The 15494-nt window shown below is 36.2% G+C and overlaps 1 protein-coding gene across 1 annotated transcript in view; it reads right to left on the bottom strand.

Moving 5' to 3' along the window:
- LOC123867338 (lachesin-like) overlaps positions 1-1136 on the bottom strand; it is an 83398-nt gene extending 82262 nt beyond the window's left edge. The window contains exon 1 of the mRNA XM_045909337.1: positions 922-1136. Within this exon, the coding sequence (XP_045765293.1) occupies positions 922-991 (70 nt within the window). The 5' untranslated portion in view covers positions 992-1136. The remainder of the gene's footprint in view (positions 1-921) is intronic.
- Between the last annotated feature and the right edge of the window lie 14358 nt (positions 1137-15494).

The following is a 15494-nucleotide window of genomic DNA, read 5'->3' as shown; positions in this document are numbered from 1 at the left end:
AGACTTGCCTTTACCAAAGTTTAAAAAATCCATTAAAAGTATGCTCCTGGCAAAAGCATATTACACAATCGAAGATTATGTAAATGATAAAAAAGCATGGATTTGACTCGCTCCAGCAATGCGCGGGTCTGCAATTGCTTGTATAGTATAGAATATTATTGTAAATTGCACAATTGAAAAGAGCAACCGCCGAGTTTCTTGCTGGTTCTTCTCGGTAGGAACGGCATTCCGAACCAGTGGTTAATTATTTGACGATTCAAAAGCACTTGTAAAAGTTTATTTGAATAAAAATCTATTCTATTCTATTCTATTCTATTCTATTACTTAGGCTTTACCGGAAAATTCGTACCACTACGATGCCACGTAGATAACGGGGTAATAAATTATATTGCCATATTAATTCACAATAAAGGGTTAACGAGTATTTATACGTCCGTGCTTGTCATCAAATAAAATAAAAATAATAATAAAATAAACAATAATAATTCGATCATTTTATTAAAATCAAAATAAGTATTAAAAAAAAAATAGATACCAAAAAAGGTAGGCATTTAGTTAGTTTTTTTTAAATGATAAGTAGCCTACCTATACTTGTTATAACAAACTGCTATTCGCCCCTATTTGCTAGTTAATGAACTAAATCATACAACATAATATTATCTTCCTAAATTATTTACTAAGAAATCTATTAAAAACTACGATAATATTTCCCGAGAAAAATGATTTGTTACTAAGTAGAAAATATTTTAAATATTTTTGAGCACCCTATTTACATAATATATATCTAAGCTGTGCCTAAGTAAAGATGGAAAAGAGAACCATCAAATTCCACTTCAGGTACAATCAAGTATTCATGAAAAAATCTAAGTAACTACTTAGGTACTACTAGATACTTAGTTTCAAATAAAGTATAAAACTTACCGACAGAATCCGTACATCTGAACAACACTGTAACTCCCAAAAGTATTAAAATCAACAACCGCCGCCACATCACTGAAACCCACTCACTAACAACGTCACAACAACAAAAAATCTGAACCAAACTTGTACATTATCGGTACGAAAACGTCTTCGCAATGTTGCGATATTACGATAATCGTCGCTTAAAAATTCAAGATGGCGGTAATATCCCTCCCGAACGGTTGATTCGCAACTGGGAGAGACAAGTTTGGATTTCAAGGAGCGGATCCTCCGCGCATGCGCGGTTACCAACTTGACAATGTTAAGGTAGAGTTTTTATTCAAATACAAGTTAGTCCTTGACTGCTCTCTCACCTGGTGGTAAGTACTCAGTGATAGTGTAGGATGGAAGCACGGCATTATAACGGAACCTTAGTTGTTTAATGGAAAAGACCTAACGAAGTCAGGGCTGATCAACTAGTCTGGCATATTATGACTTTTAGGGTTGGCTAAGTGTACGGAACCCTGAAAAGTTTATAAATTTGCAGTAGTATAATTCCAAGCCATTGCAAATGAATAGGCACTTGTAAACCGCACCGCCAGAAGTGCATTACTTCTATGCAGGGCAAATATTCTTTACAAATTACAAGAGCGAGCCCGTTGACACTGTCAAAAGAAAACACTCAAACGGGATTATGTCGTTGGCGATATGAAAAGGAAATTCTTTTCTGTTTCTATTCAAACTATGTATGGGAAATTCAAAGATACTTATGCTAGTGGAACCTAAAACTGGCGTTAGGGAACGTTAAATGTTGACCGAAATTTTAAAATGATACCTTAAACGAGACTTCCTAAAAAAAAAGTGTACCGACTTAATGTTTTCAGAGTTAATGTAAGTACATGAGTTTCTTTGTTCCACCATAACTTCTTCAATCTTCATGCCAGAACAGATTTGGACGTATCGTTGGATTTTTTTTAACATTTTGAGTGAGTGAGTTTTAGTATTTTGAGAGATAGATATAAAAATTCAATAATAGCAGAGCAGTCTTGTTTTTGAATTTTTTATAACTATAGTACTGACAGACACGATAGACGGACAGACGGGCAGGCAGATAGACAGAAAGACAGCAGAGTGATCTTATAAGGCGGAACCCTTTTTTCCTTTTGAGGTACGGAACCTTAAAAAATCTATTTCTACCAGAGTAAGTAAAATCACATAGATAAAACTGCATATAAGCAAACCTGTTAGTAAATACCTAGGTACGGTATAAGTTTCTAAGCTCGCGTCGTTATCAGTCAAATGTCGTAATGCAAATGTTTGACTTGTTACTCGGGTATTTTTTCCAACATTTTGCACGATAAATCAAAAACTATTAAAAATCTGTTTTAGAATGTACAGGTAAAGCCCTTTCATAATATGATACCCCACTTGGTATAGTTATCTTACTTTGAAAATTGAAACACATTTTTTTTAAATAATTTAACCACAAATTCACGGTTTTCAGATTTATTCCTGTATATGTGCTATAAGACCTACCTACCTGCCAAATTTCATGATTCTAGTACAACGGGAAGTACCCTATGGGTTTCTTGACAGACAGGCAGACAACAAAGTGATCCTATAAGGGTTCCGTTTTTCCTTTTGAGGTACGGAACCCTAAATATTGTATTTCTTTTCTACCACAGTAGTTAAAATCGCATAGGTAGATAAAACTGCATAATATAAGTCAGCACATTAGTAAATACGTAGGTACGTTTTAAGTTTCTAAGTCTGCGTCATCAGTCAAAGGTCGTTACCTACGTAAATGTTCGACTGGCAGGTTCGCTCGCATGATCGAGCAGTGTGGATGTCGCTCCACAGAGAGACCCGCACTCGACTGGAAGCCGAGCAAAACCTGCGATGCGTATTTACTGACGAAGCTCAAGCCGTTTACATGAAGCAGTTTGCTTTAATCAGTCAACATGTGAGGCTAGAGGGGATCATAACTCAAATCAAATCAAAATTCCATGAAATCACTCAAATATAGGTGAAAGTTTGTGCGTATGTGTGTTACTCCTTCACGCAAAAACTACTTGACGGATTCGGTTGAAATTTGGAATGAAGATAGATAATATCCTGAATTAGCACATAGACTACTTTTTATCCCAGAAAATCAAAGATTTCTCACGGTATTTCGAAAAACCTAAATTCACGTGGACGCAGTCGCGGGCATCAGCTAGTATACTATATTAGCCGATGCCCACGACTTGTACTTATATAGTTTTGTTTTTTAAATCCCGTAGGAATTGAGGAAATCTATAAATTCTGCCTGAAAACCACACTATAAATAAATTATTATAAAGGCGAAAGTTTGTATGTGTGTAATGTGTATGTTTTTTACTCTTTCACACAAAACTGCTGGTTGAAATTTAAAGTGAAGATAGCTTATACTCTGACTTGACACAAAGGCTACTTTTTATTCCGGAAAATCAGAGAGTTCCCGCGGGTTGAAAGCATCGATATCCACGCGGATGAAGTCGCGGGTATTGATCTATCTAGTTCTCCATAATATTCTCAAAGGTGTGTGAAGTCATGTCAGCGTAGCTATAACCTAAATTGTTTTAATTCTGAATGGAGACCGTATTCAGTAGTGGACCGATGATGAGTTGAGATGATGAGGACCCAGATAAATGTCACAGTGAATCGCTATTTTATTGTTTTATATTTAGAAACAAGTCATTTTGGAAACCCTAAAATTATCCACTACCTATCCGATGGATATCTATTCAGTTCAAACAAGTCAAACCCAGTCAAAGGTATAGATATAAATACATCGATAGTGTACCACATTTAGGTCAAATAAATACCGAATTAATTCCCTATTCTGTGAGCACGTCTATTATTATCCTTTGATTTCTAATATGGCAGCTTAACCCGCTTGGAGCCTTCATCGCACAAGTGTGACTAATAAAATATTCTACCATTAATTGAGGTGAGGCAATGTACTTGTATCATTATCATCGTCATCGTTAACAATCGATAGACGTCCACTGCTAACATAGGTCTCTTGTAGGGACTTCCACAAGCTACGGTCTTGGCCTTTTGGACAAGTCACAGCTTTATGCCTGGTTATACTTTGCTTTATTTGCAAATTGATTATGCACACGAGCGATGATAGCCTAGTGGAGTAGCCTATTCGGAAAGTCGGAGGTTAGATCCAAGGCAAGCATCTCTAACTTTTTGTAGTTATGTGCCTTTTAAGCAACTAAACATCACTTGCTTTTACAGTGAAGGAAAACATCGCGAGGATACCTGCATCTCCATATCGTCCTCAAGTTCTTATTCGGAGAAGAGATCCGTGGTCAGTAGTGGGCCGGGTTGATCATGATGATGATGCTATTCCTGTCAAAGAAAATTTAGTCGATAAGGCAGTGCTCTACAGAATGATCCCGCCAGTCTACGCTAGTACCTGTGTTTGCAAAGGTCGGCCATTGTTGAGCCGCGGGATACAATTATGCTGAAAATAATTTACGTCCAGAGTTATGAGTATGTACGTGAACCTACAATCGTTGTTCTGAAATACTGTTTGTACAAGTTACGACTCACAATAGGTTCATATGTTTTGGACTAAATAGGTCCCGGTTTTGTACCTATTTAATTTATCTAGCTTTGATTATTCTACATAATTTTCACGACGTCCGTCGTTGACGTCAAAACTCCTGTCCTTCCTTTTGATTTTCACCTTTCAAAAGCAGTTTACTTCAAAAGAAAAACTTTGCTATCCCTATTTCGCCAGGAATGTCTCAGTTTTACTATTCCGTAGGTAATCGGTAAAAAATTCTACCTTTTGAAAGAAAACTCTTTTGAACAGTTATAATAAAAACCTGTCAAGTGCGAGTCGGACTCGCACACGAAGGGTTCCGTACCATCATACAAGAAATATATTTAACATTTTTTTTTTTAATTTTCATTGCGGCAATTTTGAATTTTTTATGATTTGTTAATAAAGGCAAAAGAAACACATTTTGTGAAAATTTCAACTGTCTACCTAATATAGTTCATGAGATCCACACATCCTGCTGTCAGACACATGGACGGACGGAGGGGATGCAGAGGCTTAGAGGAAGGGTGCCGTTGCATCTTCGGGTACGGAACTCTAAAAATTAGAAGGTTTCTCTCAGTGTGCATAAGTGAAGCACGTACACATCTAAGGTGAAATACATGAATGATAATACCTACCTAATACCTAACCTAAGCTTTCTCGACCCTTTTCTGTCCAACTGAACATCATAATCTATCTCGGAGGTATATTTAACACAAGATTGATTAAGCTCTTGTATCTACAAAGGAATGGAAATGGAAAATCCGTCATAATGTATTTACACACGAAATTTCCAGGTGAATTACTGCAAAAGTGAGGTATTTACAATTTATTTTAGAACCTTATAAACAAGATCAGGTATTTTGCTTTGCAGTTGGTTGAATCCAAATGAAAGCTCATATTAAGATTCTGAAATCTGAAAGCCCTTTGAATTTTATTATTCTAAAACTTGAACCTGTTGTTTTTAATGTTTTCTATTTGTAGTTTCGGAGATTACAAACTTTAACTCTCTATCGTACCTACTTTACTTTTTACTGTAGATTTAGTAGGGCCTATTTATATATCATAGCTATAGGATCACTTTGTTGTCTGTCTGTCTGTTCGTCCGTCCGTCCGTCCGTCCGTCCGTTCGTTCGTCCGTCCGTCGTGTCTGTCAAAAAACCTATACGTTACTTCCCTTTGACCTAGAATCATGAAATTTGGCAGGTAGCTACCTACCTGCCAAATTTCATGATTGTCATAGATTTAATGGTCTTATAGCACAAGTAAAGGAATAAATCCGAAAACCGTAAATTTGTTGTTACATCATTTTAAAAAAAATGTGTTTCAATTTTCAAAGTAAGATAACTATACCAAGTGGGGTATCATATGAAAGGGCTTTACTTTTATATTCTAAAAACAGATTTTTATTTATTTTTATGCATAACAGTTTTTGATTTATCGTGCAAAATGTCGGAAAAAATGCCCGAGTACAAGACCCTTAGTGCGCGAGTCTGACTCGCTCTTGGCCGTTTTTTTATATACTATAATATAATTAATACGGGTGTTTTAACGGTTCTTATTTCAGTCTCGCTCCGAGATGATTAATGAATATATATAGTGTTTATATGGTGAACTGGGTAATTAGATGTTGCAACCTCTCTAATTAAATAATTTATTCTACCATTACTTTTTCCTAGATTATAAGTTTCTCGTGATAACCTCTACACGTTGTGATCAGTGAGGCCCTGGCGCATGTTTCGAGAGGACATTGGTGGCTTTTAATTTCAGTAGATAGTTTCTATCATTTCGGTGACAAGTTACATCATTTCGTGGCATCTAAATTTTAAACACGTATTCTCATGAGTTTAAATAAGACGTTTATTGACGGCATTTAGTAAGAGCTTATACAATAACTAGAAGAACAATAACTTCAAAGATTTAAAAAACCCCCGACACAAAAACCTTTATAAGAAAAAAAAAGCTGATAACTTTCAAACTGCTGAACCGATTTTCTTCGATTATAGCTAAAAACACTCTCGATCAAGCTACCTGTCAAACAAAAAAAACTAAATCAAAATCGGTTCATTCATTTAGGAGCTACGATGCCACAGACAGATACAAAGACACACACGTCAAACATATAACACCCCTCTTTTTGGGTCGGGGGCTAATTAACCATAGTTCTAATTTGAAAAAATTTACCTAATAGTAAAACAGTCATCCGAAATTCAAAAAAAAAATAGCATTGTTGAAATTAACCCACATACCTTTGTATAATACCTGTTTTTCTGAATCATGCTTACAGTTGTTATTAACGACTATTTCCATTTCGGAACCGCACATAAAATATATTTAGATGCATCGACGCGGAATGCACATACGCGTTAGTGAAATTGGTTTAGGATTTATAATTGAACAGACATACGCAGAATTCGAAATTATTTGCAATTAATTCGAATATTATATAGGTTTCGAATAAACTGCGTCCTCAGTGACCTACTACTGGATTTTGCGAAAGCGCAGCTATTGGGAAAAAATTAACTTGTCATAATAATGTAATGAAGGCGAAAGTTTGTATGAGTGTATGTGTGTGTGTGTGTGTGTTTGTCACTCTTTCACGCCAAGACTTAACACATAAGCTACATTTTATTCCCGAAAATCAAAGAGTTCCCGCGGGATTAATAACATCTATATCGACGAAGTCACGGGTATCATCTAGTCTCTAATAACGCGTAGGTAGGTACCTACTCCTTTATCTCGATTCACATGTTTTCACACATTACCTATAGGTTTATCGATCCATTTAACCTACAAATAGGACTGAATGGACCTCAGACTGGACTTTGTGAGTTACAAGAACATTATATTAGGGTCAAGTAGATATGTAAGATGACAGTTTATAAAAATAACCGCGCCCCGAAAACATCGTTAAAGATGTTTTCGCGCGCTGCGTGTATTAAATCACAACTTTTACCAACAATTACCATAAATCCGTCCCAGCGCTGAGTAAATCAAATTGTGGGTCACTGGTACCTTACTTGTGTATTATGTATGCTAAAGCACTTTGCTCCAAGAGTTTTATAAATCAAATCGCTTATTCCGTGACTTGGTTGTTTGATATCAAGTATTTTCTTGGCGGTGGTTAAGATGTCGCCTGGAGTCGGGGGTTCGATTCCTGACACAAACCTCTAACCTTTCGTAGTAATGAGCGTTATAAGTACTTAATTACATAAACTGTGTGTGAAATCTGCCAATCCGCACTTGGCCAGCGTGGTGGACTCTGGTCTAAACCGTTCTCAAGAGACTCGTGCTCAGTAGTGGGCCGGCGATAAGTTGGTTATGATGATGATGATGATAATGAAGACCTCTTTCTGGTTCACTCGCTTCCACGTAAGACTGCACTATCACCCAGGTGAGAAAGCAGTCAAAAGCTAAAGTGCCAACGAATGAAACAAGTTGCAATACATATAATATAATAGTAAAATTGCATCTGGTGCAGATAGAGTGCGTATATTGCGTGTACAGCAATGTGCAGAACGCTCGCGAAACTGCATACAAGCACGTACGATTTGTTTTAATATTTCACACTCTGCCGCTCTGCATTCACAGTTTAGCTATCATACAGTAAGGTGTAAGACATTCAATTGCATCCGGTGCAGACAGAGTGCGTATATTGCGTGTACAGCAATGTGCAGAACGCTCGTTAAACTGCATACAGGCACGTACGATTTGTTTTAATATTTCACACTCCACCGCCCTGCATGCACGGTTTAGCTATCATACAGTAAGGTGTAAGACATTCAATTGCATACGGTGCAGACAGAGTTCGTATATTGCATTTATCTGAATGAAGCATTTCAGATGGTAGCAAACCCCTTTAGGCGAATAGTGCAGAAAGGCAGCTTTAGATACATTTAGAGCATAGGTTGCAATTTTAGTGAACGGGGAATATCGAGCATGGCCCGAACTGTATGATTGCTAAACCGTTGCAGTTTCATAAATAAAACTCTAACAATACGCGAAAAATATTCTCTGAGCGGCCCATTGAAAACGTCAGTTCACATTGTACTGTTTATATTTATGTTTGTTGTGGATGTGCTGCATGTTTAATGCGTATAAACATTTGATTTGGTCGCGGATTTGTGTGTTTTACATATTGGCGTGTAAATAAAACTGATTGACGGACCTCGCGTTCATACAATCTTTGTTGAAATATTCATACTTAATTTTAGTGATTGTTCGTCTTGATAATGTACTTAAATAGTTGATGAAAAATTACTAAGTAGCTATTTTATGAATACAAAAGTGTGTTCTGTTTGTTGGTTTGTTCTTCAATCACGCCGCAAAGGATCAACGGATCGACCTAATTTTGTACATGGATATAGTTGAAAAACTAGAGAGTGACATAGGCTTCTCTTGATCCCGTAAAATCAAAGATTTCCCACGAATTTTTTTAAATCCTCATCCACGCGGACGAAGTCACGGGCATCAGCTAGTCTAAATTCTCTTTGAATTTAATGCTCTTAGTTTAGGAGCTACAATGCCACAGACAGATACACAGATACACACGTCAAACTTATAACACCCCTCTTTTTGGGTCAGGGATTAAAAAATAAACGTTTTTTCTTTCTTTCTTTTTAAATAATTATCATATAAACTCTATGACTGGCTTATCATCCTTGGGCTTCATCATCATCATCATCAGCCTGGGACGTCCACTGTTGGACATAGGCCTTCCCTAAACAGCGCCACCACACCCGGTGCTCAGCCTTCCTCATCCAGCCGCTTTATATCGTCGTCGGTCTTATCTTATTTTGAAAATTTAAAATACTAAGTAATTATAATTGTTCCTGAACACATTTTTTGTGATATAACCACAATCATTTATCAATGGAATAGGAAAGCTCCCCGTTTCTTTAACTCATAAACTCCACAACAGATGGCTCTGTAGGATATTGCAGCGTGCTAATTTATGTCACTTAATAATATATATGTATCGAACGTAATGTAGGACTTTCTGTCTTAGCAACTATTTTCACAATATCTTATCATTTAATTTTTGGATAGTCCTTCAACCCTGATACTTCATAGTTAACAGAGGTTGAGGACGCAGAATTGAGGAACTAATCGGTTTGCATCATTTGTCGTATCCCAAGGTTGCCTACTAACGGGATATATACCTTGGGCTTAGAAAACTGAAATTTTGCAGCGGCTTTCTTCACTAATAGATAAAGAATGGGTCTACATTTTTCGAAATGGTCTCATTAGTATTATAGTAGGTACCTAAATACAAACAAAATGTCGTAACAATAGTGATGCGGTGATGCGAGTAGGCTATTAGCTGTTAACTGCAGACTCGGCCGCAAAGCGGGTGTTGTGGCCGCACTAATCCTCGACCCGCTCCTTACTGCAAACTACGAGAGAGCTTGTCGCAATACGTAGGGTAACCATGCGTCAGGAATAACTAGGAAAACTTGTTAGTGAATGAATAAATTATTTATTCAATAAAATGTAGGTACAATATGTTGAAATAATGTCTGTCTGTAATGTTTAAAGGCCACTGGTCGCGCCACAGCGAAGTGTTTTCAACGATAATCACCAGTTAGCAGACGCCAGGACTACCTGTCTTGTAGGACTACACAAAAACTCAACCTTATTACAGTGTCTTCGTCGGCGAAGACGAGGTCCCCGATTTCGTACATCACCCGGACGTGGACACACGCCACGGCCTCCGAGGCGCACCTACGGACTAACTAGTCCAACCAAGTCATCCTAAGCCGTGTTCCGCCTCACAGGAGGACGTTGCCCCCCAACCTCTCCAATATTTTTTGGTTAACAAATTCCATACTATTTTTCCACCAAGAAACACAATCACGGTCACCACACAAACAACAACGGGAAGCATCAATAAGATTAAAGCAAATTGTACTTAGCAGTTTTTAGAGCGCAGAGTATTATAAAGTGTACCGGCAAGTTTGTTTAACGTGGAGCGATGTTCAAAGTTCCCAGCCAATGATATACATAGCAAAGGACATTCAGTCGCACGACAGAGCTTACATCCTGGGGACGGACATGGTTACTTTTTGTCTAAAAAACATCCAAGCCTTGAATAAGTTTCATTTATTTGGTATAGAGATAGCTAGTATCGCGGAGACGAATAAAGAGTACTTTATATCATGGAAAATAAACGAGATTTTTTTCACTAACCGCACTTGAGAGTTGAGACACAAAAAAAATATTTCTAAACAGGTCTGTATCAGGTTTGTGGATCAAAGTTGGCAAAGTGCAGAGTCGCCAAGTTGAGGTGCGCTGCTAATTAGCAGCTGGATACGTGGAGCCAAGTTCAAGATAAATTACCCCTTTTTGAAGTATTCCTTTCCTTTCTAAGCAAGTGTGTATCTTTGGTTTGCATCGGTATCAAGGTTGGCAAAGCGCAGAGTCGCCGAGCTGAGGAGCGCTGCTAATTAGCGGCTGGACGCGAGGACTGAGGAGCCGAGTTCAAGATAAATTTCACTTTTTAACCGACTTCAAAAAAAAGGAGGAGGTTCTCAACTCGTCGGAATCTTTTTTTTATATTTTTTATGTTTTTTCCCCGATTACTCAAGGACGCCTGGACCGATTTGCAAATTCTTTGAGTTATGTCGGTCGCAAACTTAAATTCGCCTTAATGTAGCCTATAATATTTAGCACATTAATGGCTAAGGGCTAGTTTCATAACCGCCAAATAAACTTTAAGTAACGGATAAAATCAGTTTTCAGATTCCTAATACAAAAACTGCCATAACGTCAAAATTCGTTTCATAAAGTTTATCTAGAAGTTGTGAAACATAACTCTTTAATCTTTTAGTGAAGTCAATGTATATATTGTTTTGACGATTAGGTCGGGATGATAATAGTTTAGCCTAGGCGCAGTTGTCATTACAAAGTAATAACGAAGCTACGGAAATTGTGTGCAATGAACGGAATAGCCAAAGTTTCCTGAATAGTCCAGGAGCTGACATTCAAAAATATCTACTATATCGTACAAGTTTAACAATTTCGACCATCAAAAGGAGTACAATTGTACCTACTTTGAATAAATGATTTTGACTTTGACTTTGACTTTTGACTTTATCTCAAGCCTATTCAGGCGACTCTATTAGTGCATCTATTTATATGTATCTAACTATCTATCATTCTTTGTTGTCCTGTGTTGCAGAAGTATAGGGACAGATTTGAATAATAGACACTTTCCAATTTCACTTCACTGTATTTTTGAGAATAGTTTTCGCTTACAATTATTATTTCTCAATACCCGTCTTTTATTCGATTCCTTCGCCATTTCTATCAGTTTGACAGATATATTTTTAAGGTAGGTAGGTACTAGTTTTCGGGTAGCTATTTGACAAATTACCACAGAGGTAAACCTAGGTGATGTAATAGACAATTAACGTAACAATTATATCAGCTAAATGTAAAATAGGACACAATATGTATTGATCTAAATAGTTAATAACTAAATGTGATTTATAATCCATTCCCGCCAATTATTTATAAATAATAATAATTAATCTGATATAAGTCTAGATGTCTATGACTCATGATATAAGGCAGCATCTTGAGGTAGTTGTTAACACTCGGCCATCCTGGAAAGGCCGTGCCCCACGGCCCGCAGATAACATCCCGGCTTTCGCATCATCGGCCACCTGGCAAAAGAAAAACACCGAACAGTAATATGCACTTAAGAGGTTACCTAAAAAACGCTTGGTCAATCTGTTTCGCCACCAAGTGATCAACATTAAAACGCTAAATAATAATAGTGTCTCACTTAGTCAACCATGGTCATGTAGACATTCATAATTTAAATTAGAAATATGTACATATGATATAATATTCAATAGATTCATTTTAGTTATTACCTACTTCAAATTAAAATTGTTATTGATTTTCTTCTTTTTTTAATGACTTGCTATAAGATTTAGGTATTAAATAAAAATAACTTTTGATTACCAGTGGGTATGTGATTAACATTGACGAAATATAAGTAACAGATTTCGTTATAGCTTCCTACTATCCAAAATTGTAGGTACTTAAATGACTATCGAGACAAGTTCTATACAGCTGACGTCATGACTCATGAGACAATTTTATTAAGAAGCTAAAATTGATTTAGAATTATGTTTGGCTCAGCACTTATTAGTTGCTTATTGTGGTACACGGGAAAAGTTAGGTATCAAATTGTAACATCTCGTAGGTTTCGGTGGTATCTTTCGAGGTCGCTAACATAATATTATTATCATGTTAGTAACTAGGTAAGTAACTGACTTTCGATGCTTTAGCTTTTTTTTCTATCATAAAGATGAATTTGCCACGGGGATGACACCTATAAACCTGGAAAGCAAAACAGTTTCCATATTTATACGAAATTTCATTTCTAGCCCTTTTCCTTTAATCCGTACTAAACGTTTATTGAATTTCATACTCATTTTTCTCTAATGTATATGTAATTTTCAATTACTTGATATTTTCATAATTGTAATTTTATACCTAGATATTAACAGGTCGGCAGAGGGTTTTGTTTTAGCAGAGTTTATTTTTAGTACTTTCAAATCATGTTGTACATACGTAGTATATACCTTTATTTTTCCCATTTTGAATAAATCATGCAGCATAAATTTTTATCATTGAAAGGTCACACAGATATTATAATAGGTATATATTATAAGTAGTAAATAGACTAGATAAGCAAAATAGACTCGTGGCGTAGGTCACACAGACCGTTTGCGTAGGTCACACAGACTCGTTGTGTAGGTCACACTGACTCGTTGCGTAAGTCACTCAGACTCGTTGCACAGGTCACACAGACTCGTTGCTTGGGTCACTCAGACTCGTTGCACAGGTCACACAGACTCGTTGCTTGGGTCACACAGGCTCATTATGTAGGTTTTATAGACCATATGTGCAGGTATCCCAGATTATTTGCGTAGGTGACAGAGTGCGTCGAATAAGTAGCTCATTCAGATTCGTTGCATAGGTCATGCGGTCTTCTTTGTGATTTCATACGGATTATTCATAGGAAGATCTCACAGACATATTCTAAGGATATGCCTCAAAGTAGGTACAGACATTGTACTTAAAATGCATTTTTTTTACTCAGAAGGTGAATTTCTATGAGGAATAAGGAACAGAATAAAGCATAAGTACGAGAGAACAAATCTTATTTCCACAAGAAACAAGAAACAGGATTGATACAAAACAAGGCATCTAGGAGAGCAATTTCGAAAATGAAAGAATGTCTTTTAGCACTTATCCGCACTATTTGAGAATTTATAAAGTTACCAAGGCTTGAGATAGTTGGCAAATATTATCATGTCTCAGTTTATTATATTAGATACCAGAATGCAAACAAAAGGAATTTCTTATTTTATAAAACACTATTACTGCATTAATGGGCCATCCATGTCAAAAGTTAATTAGTAATTAATTAGGGCATATAGAGCTTTAGACATAAGTTTAAAAAAATTATTTTATTTTATTCATGACTTTTGTATTTTTGAAACATACTATATTTACTGAAGACAACCATACTGTTGGTCCGACGACACCACCAAGCTTGCGGGGAAAACTTGAAGGAAGCTCACCCAGCATTCAGAAGAATGGCGTGTACGTGAGGAGACCTACTTATGTCTAACAATGGATAAATAAGGGCTAACAAGAAGAGGATGTTATTTACTTTAATGCTTATCAACGGTAGTGAAAATAAAGTAAAGTAGTCTTGACTCTTGAGTCTACTAGCCTCTTTTACTACATATCTATTGTTGTATTTTATCAATCTTCACTCTCGATGTTGACATATTTTTTTTAAGAAGAAGTCCCTTTGTTTCGAAAGTTACCAAGACATTTCGTTACGGAAGTCACTCAGACTTTTCGTTACGAAAGTCGCTCAGATGTTTCGCTACAGAGGTTATTTAGACGTCCTGTCAGGGAATTCACTCAGACGTTTCGTTACGGAAGTCATACATGCGTTCCGTTATGGATTTCACTCAAACATTCAGATAGGGAAGTCACTCAGATGTTTCGTTACTGAAGTCACACAGACGTTCTGTTAGGGAAGTCACTTATTTCTTTAAGTGAAGACACTCAAAAATATCTTTAGCGTAGACATTCAGACATTATCTTGATGTTAATCAGCATTTACTGTTTTAGTAATATCATAAGATTTTCTTTCGTTTCAAAATTAATAACTGTTGTTTTTAGTAGGTTATCGATATACGATATTATCTATGTTATATATTCTATAATATGTGTAGTTATAGTGTTATGTATATAATAAATGTAGAATATGTATATTTTAAGTGTTTCTTATTAAGTAAATCAATAAGTTAAATTTTATGCTTAGACGTTACGACGTCCTAGCTCGTTTACGGCAAAATAAGGTCATAATGTCACAATCGCAATCACCTCTAATTGGTCGACGCTCACTCATTTCCGGCTATGTCAATGCATTGTTGAGATAAGAATACCAATCACAGCGATTGAGATTGTAATAATGATTGATACAGTCTTTCAGCATTCGAACAAATTGTCTTCCTATAATTCGTAAAATAAAATAAATTAAACCTATCATACTGTTACTTATAAACTTCTGACCTTTACATAATCCTATTATTGAATTCCATGTACTATACTAGCCAATAGTTAACGTAGTTTTATACAATAGTCTCTTTTGTATAAGTACCCATTTTTAGTATATATGATTTGTCAAAAACAAATAAAATAAAACTAGTAGCTCAGTTTGTTGTAGGCTCTACTCAGACCTAGCCTAGGCGCGTTTGGAATCCTCGCTTAATTTTGAATTTATGCAATTAATTGTCACAATTACATCATTATCTTATAAATTCAATTGACGATCAAAGTGTTCCCAATTGTGTAAATGATTTGTTTTTAACTATGAAAATAGTAGGTAAGTATACATTTATCTAAAAATAAGTTCAGTACATACTGGCACTATCAAAAATTAAGTTTCCGATATAGGTTAATCTGGCTCTATTTT

Source organism: Maniola jurtina, chromosome 8, assembly GCF_905333055.1.
Source record: "Maniola jurtina chromosome 8, ilManJurt1.1, whole genome shotgun sequence".
NCBI classification, from domain to species: Eukaryota; Metazoa; Arthropoda; class Insecta; order Lepidoptera; family Nymphalidae; genus Maniola; species Maniola jurtina.
Note: the sequence above shows the minus strand (reverse complement) of the source record. Positions and strands in the feature narration are given on the sequence as shown.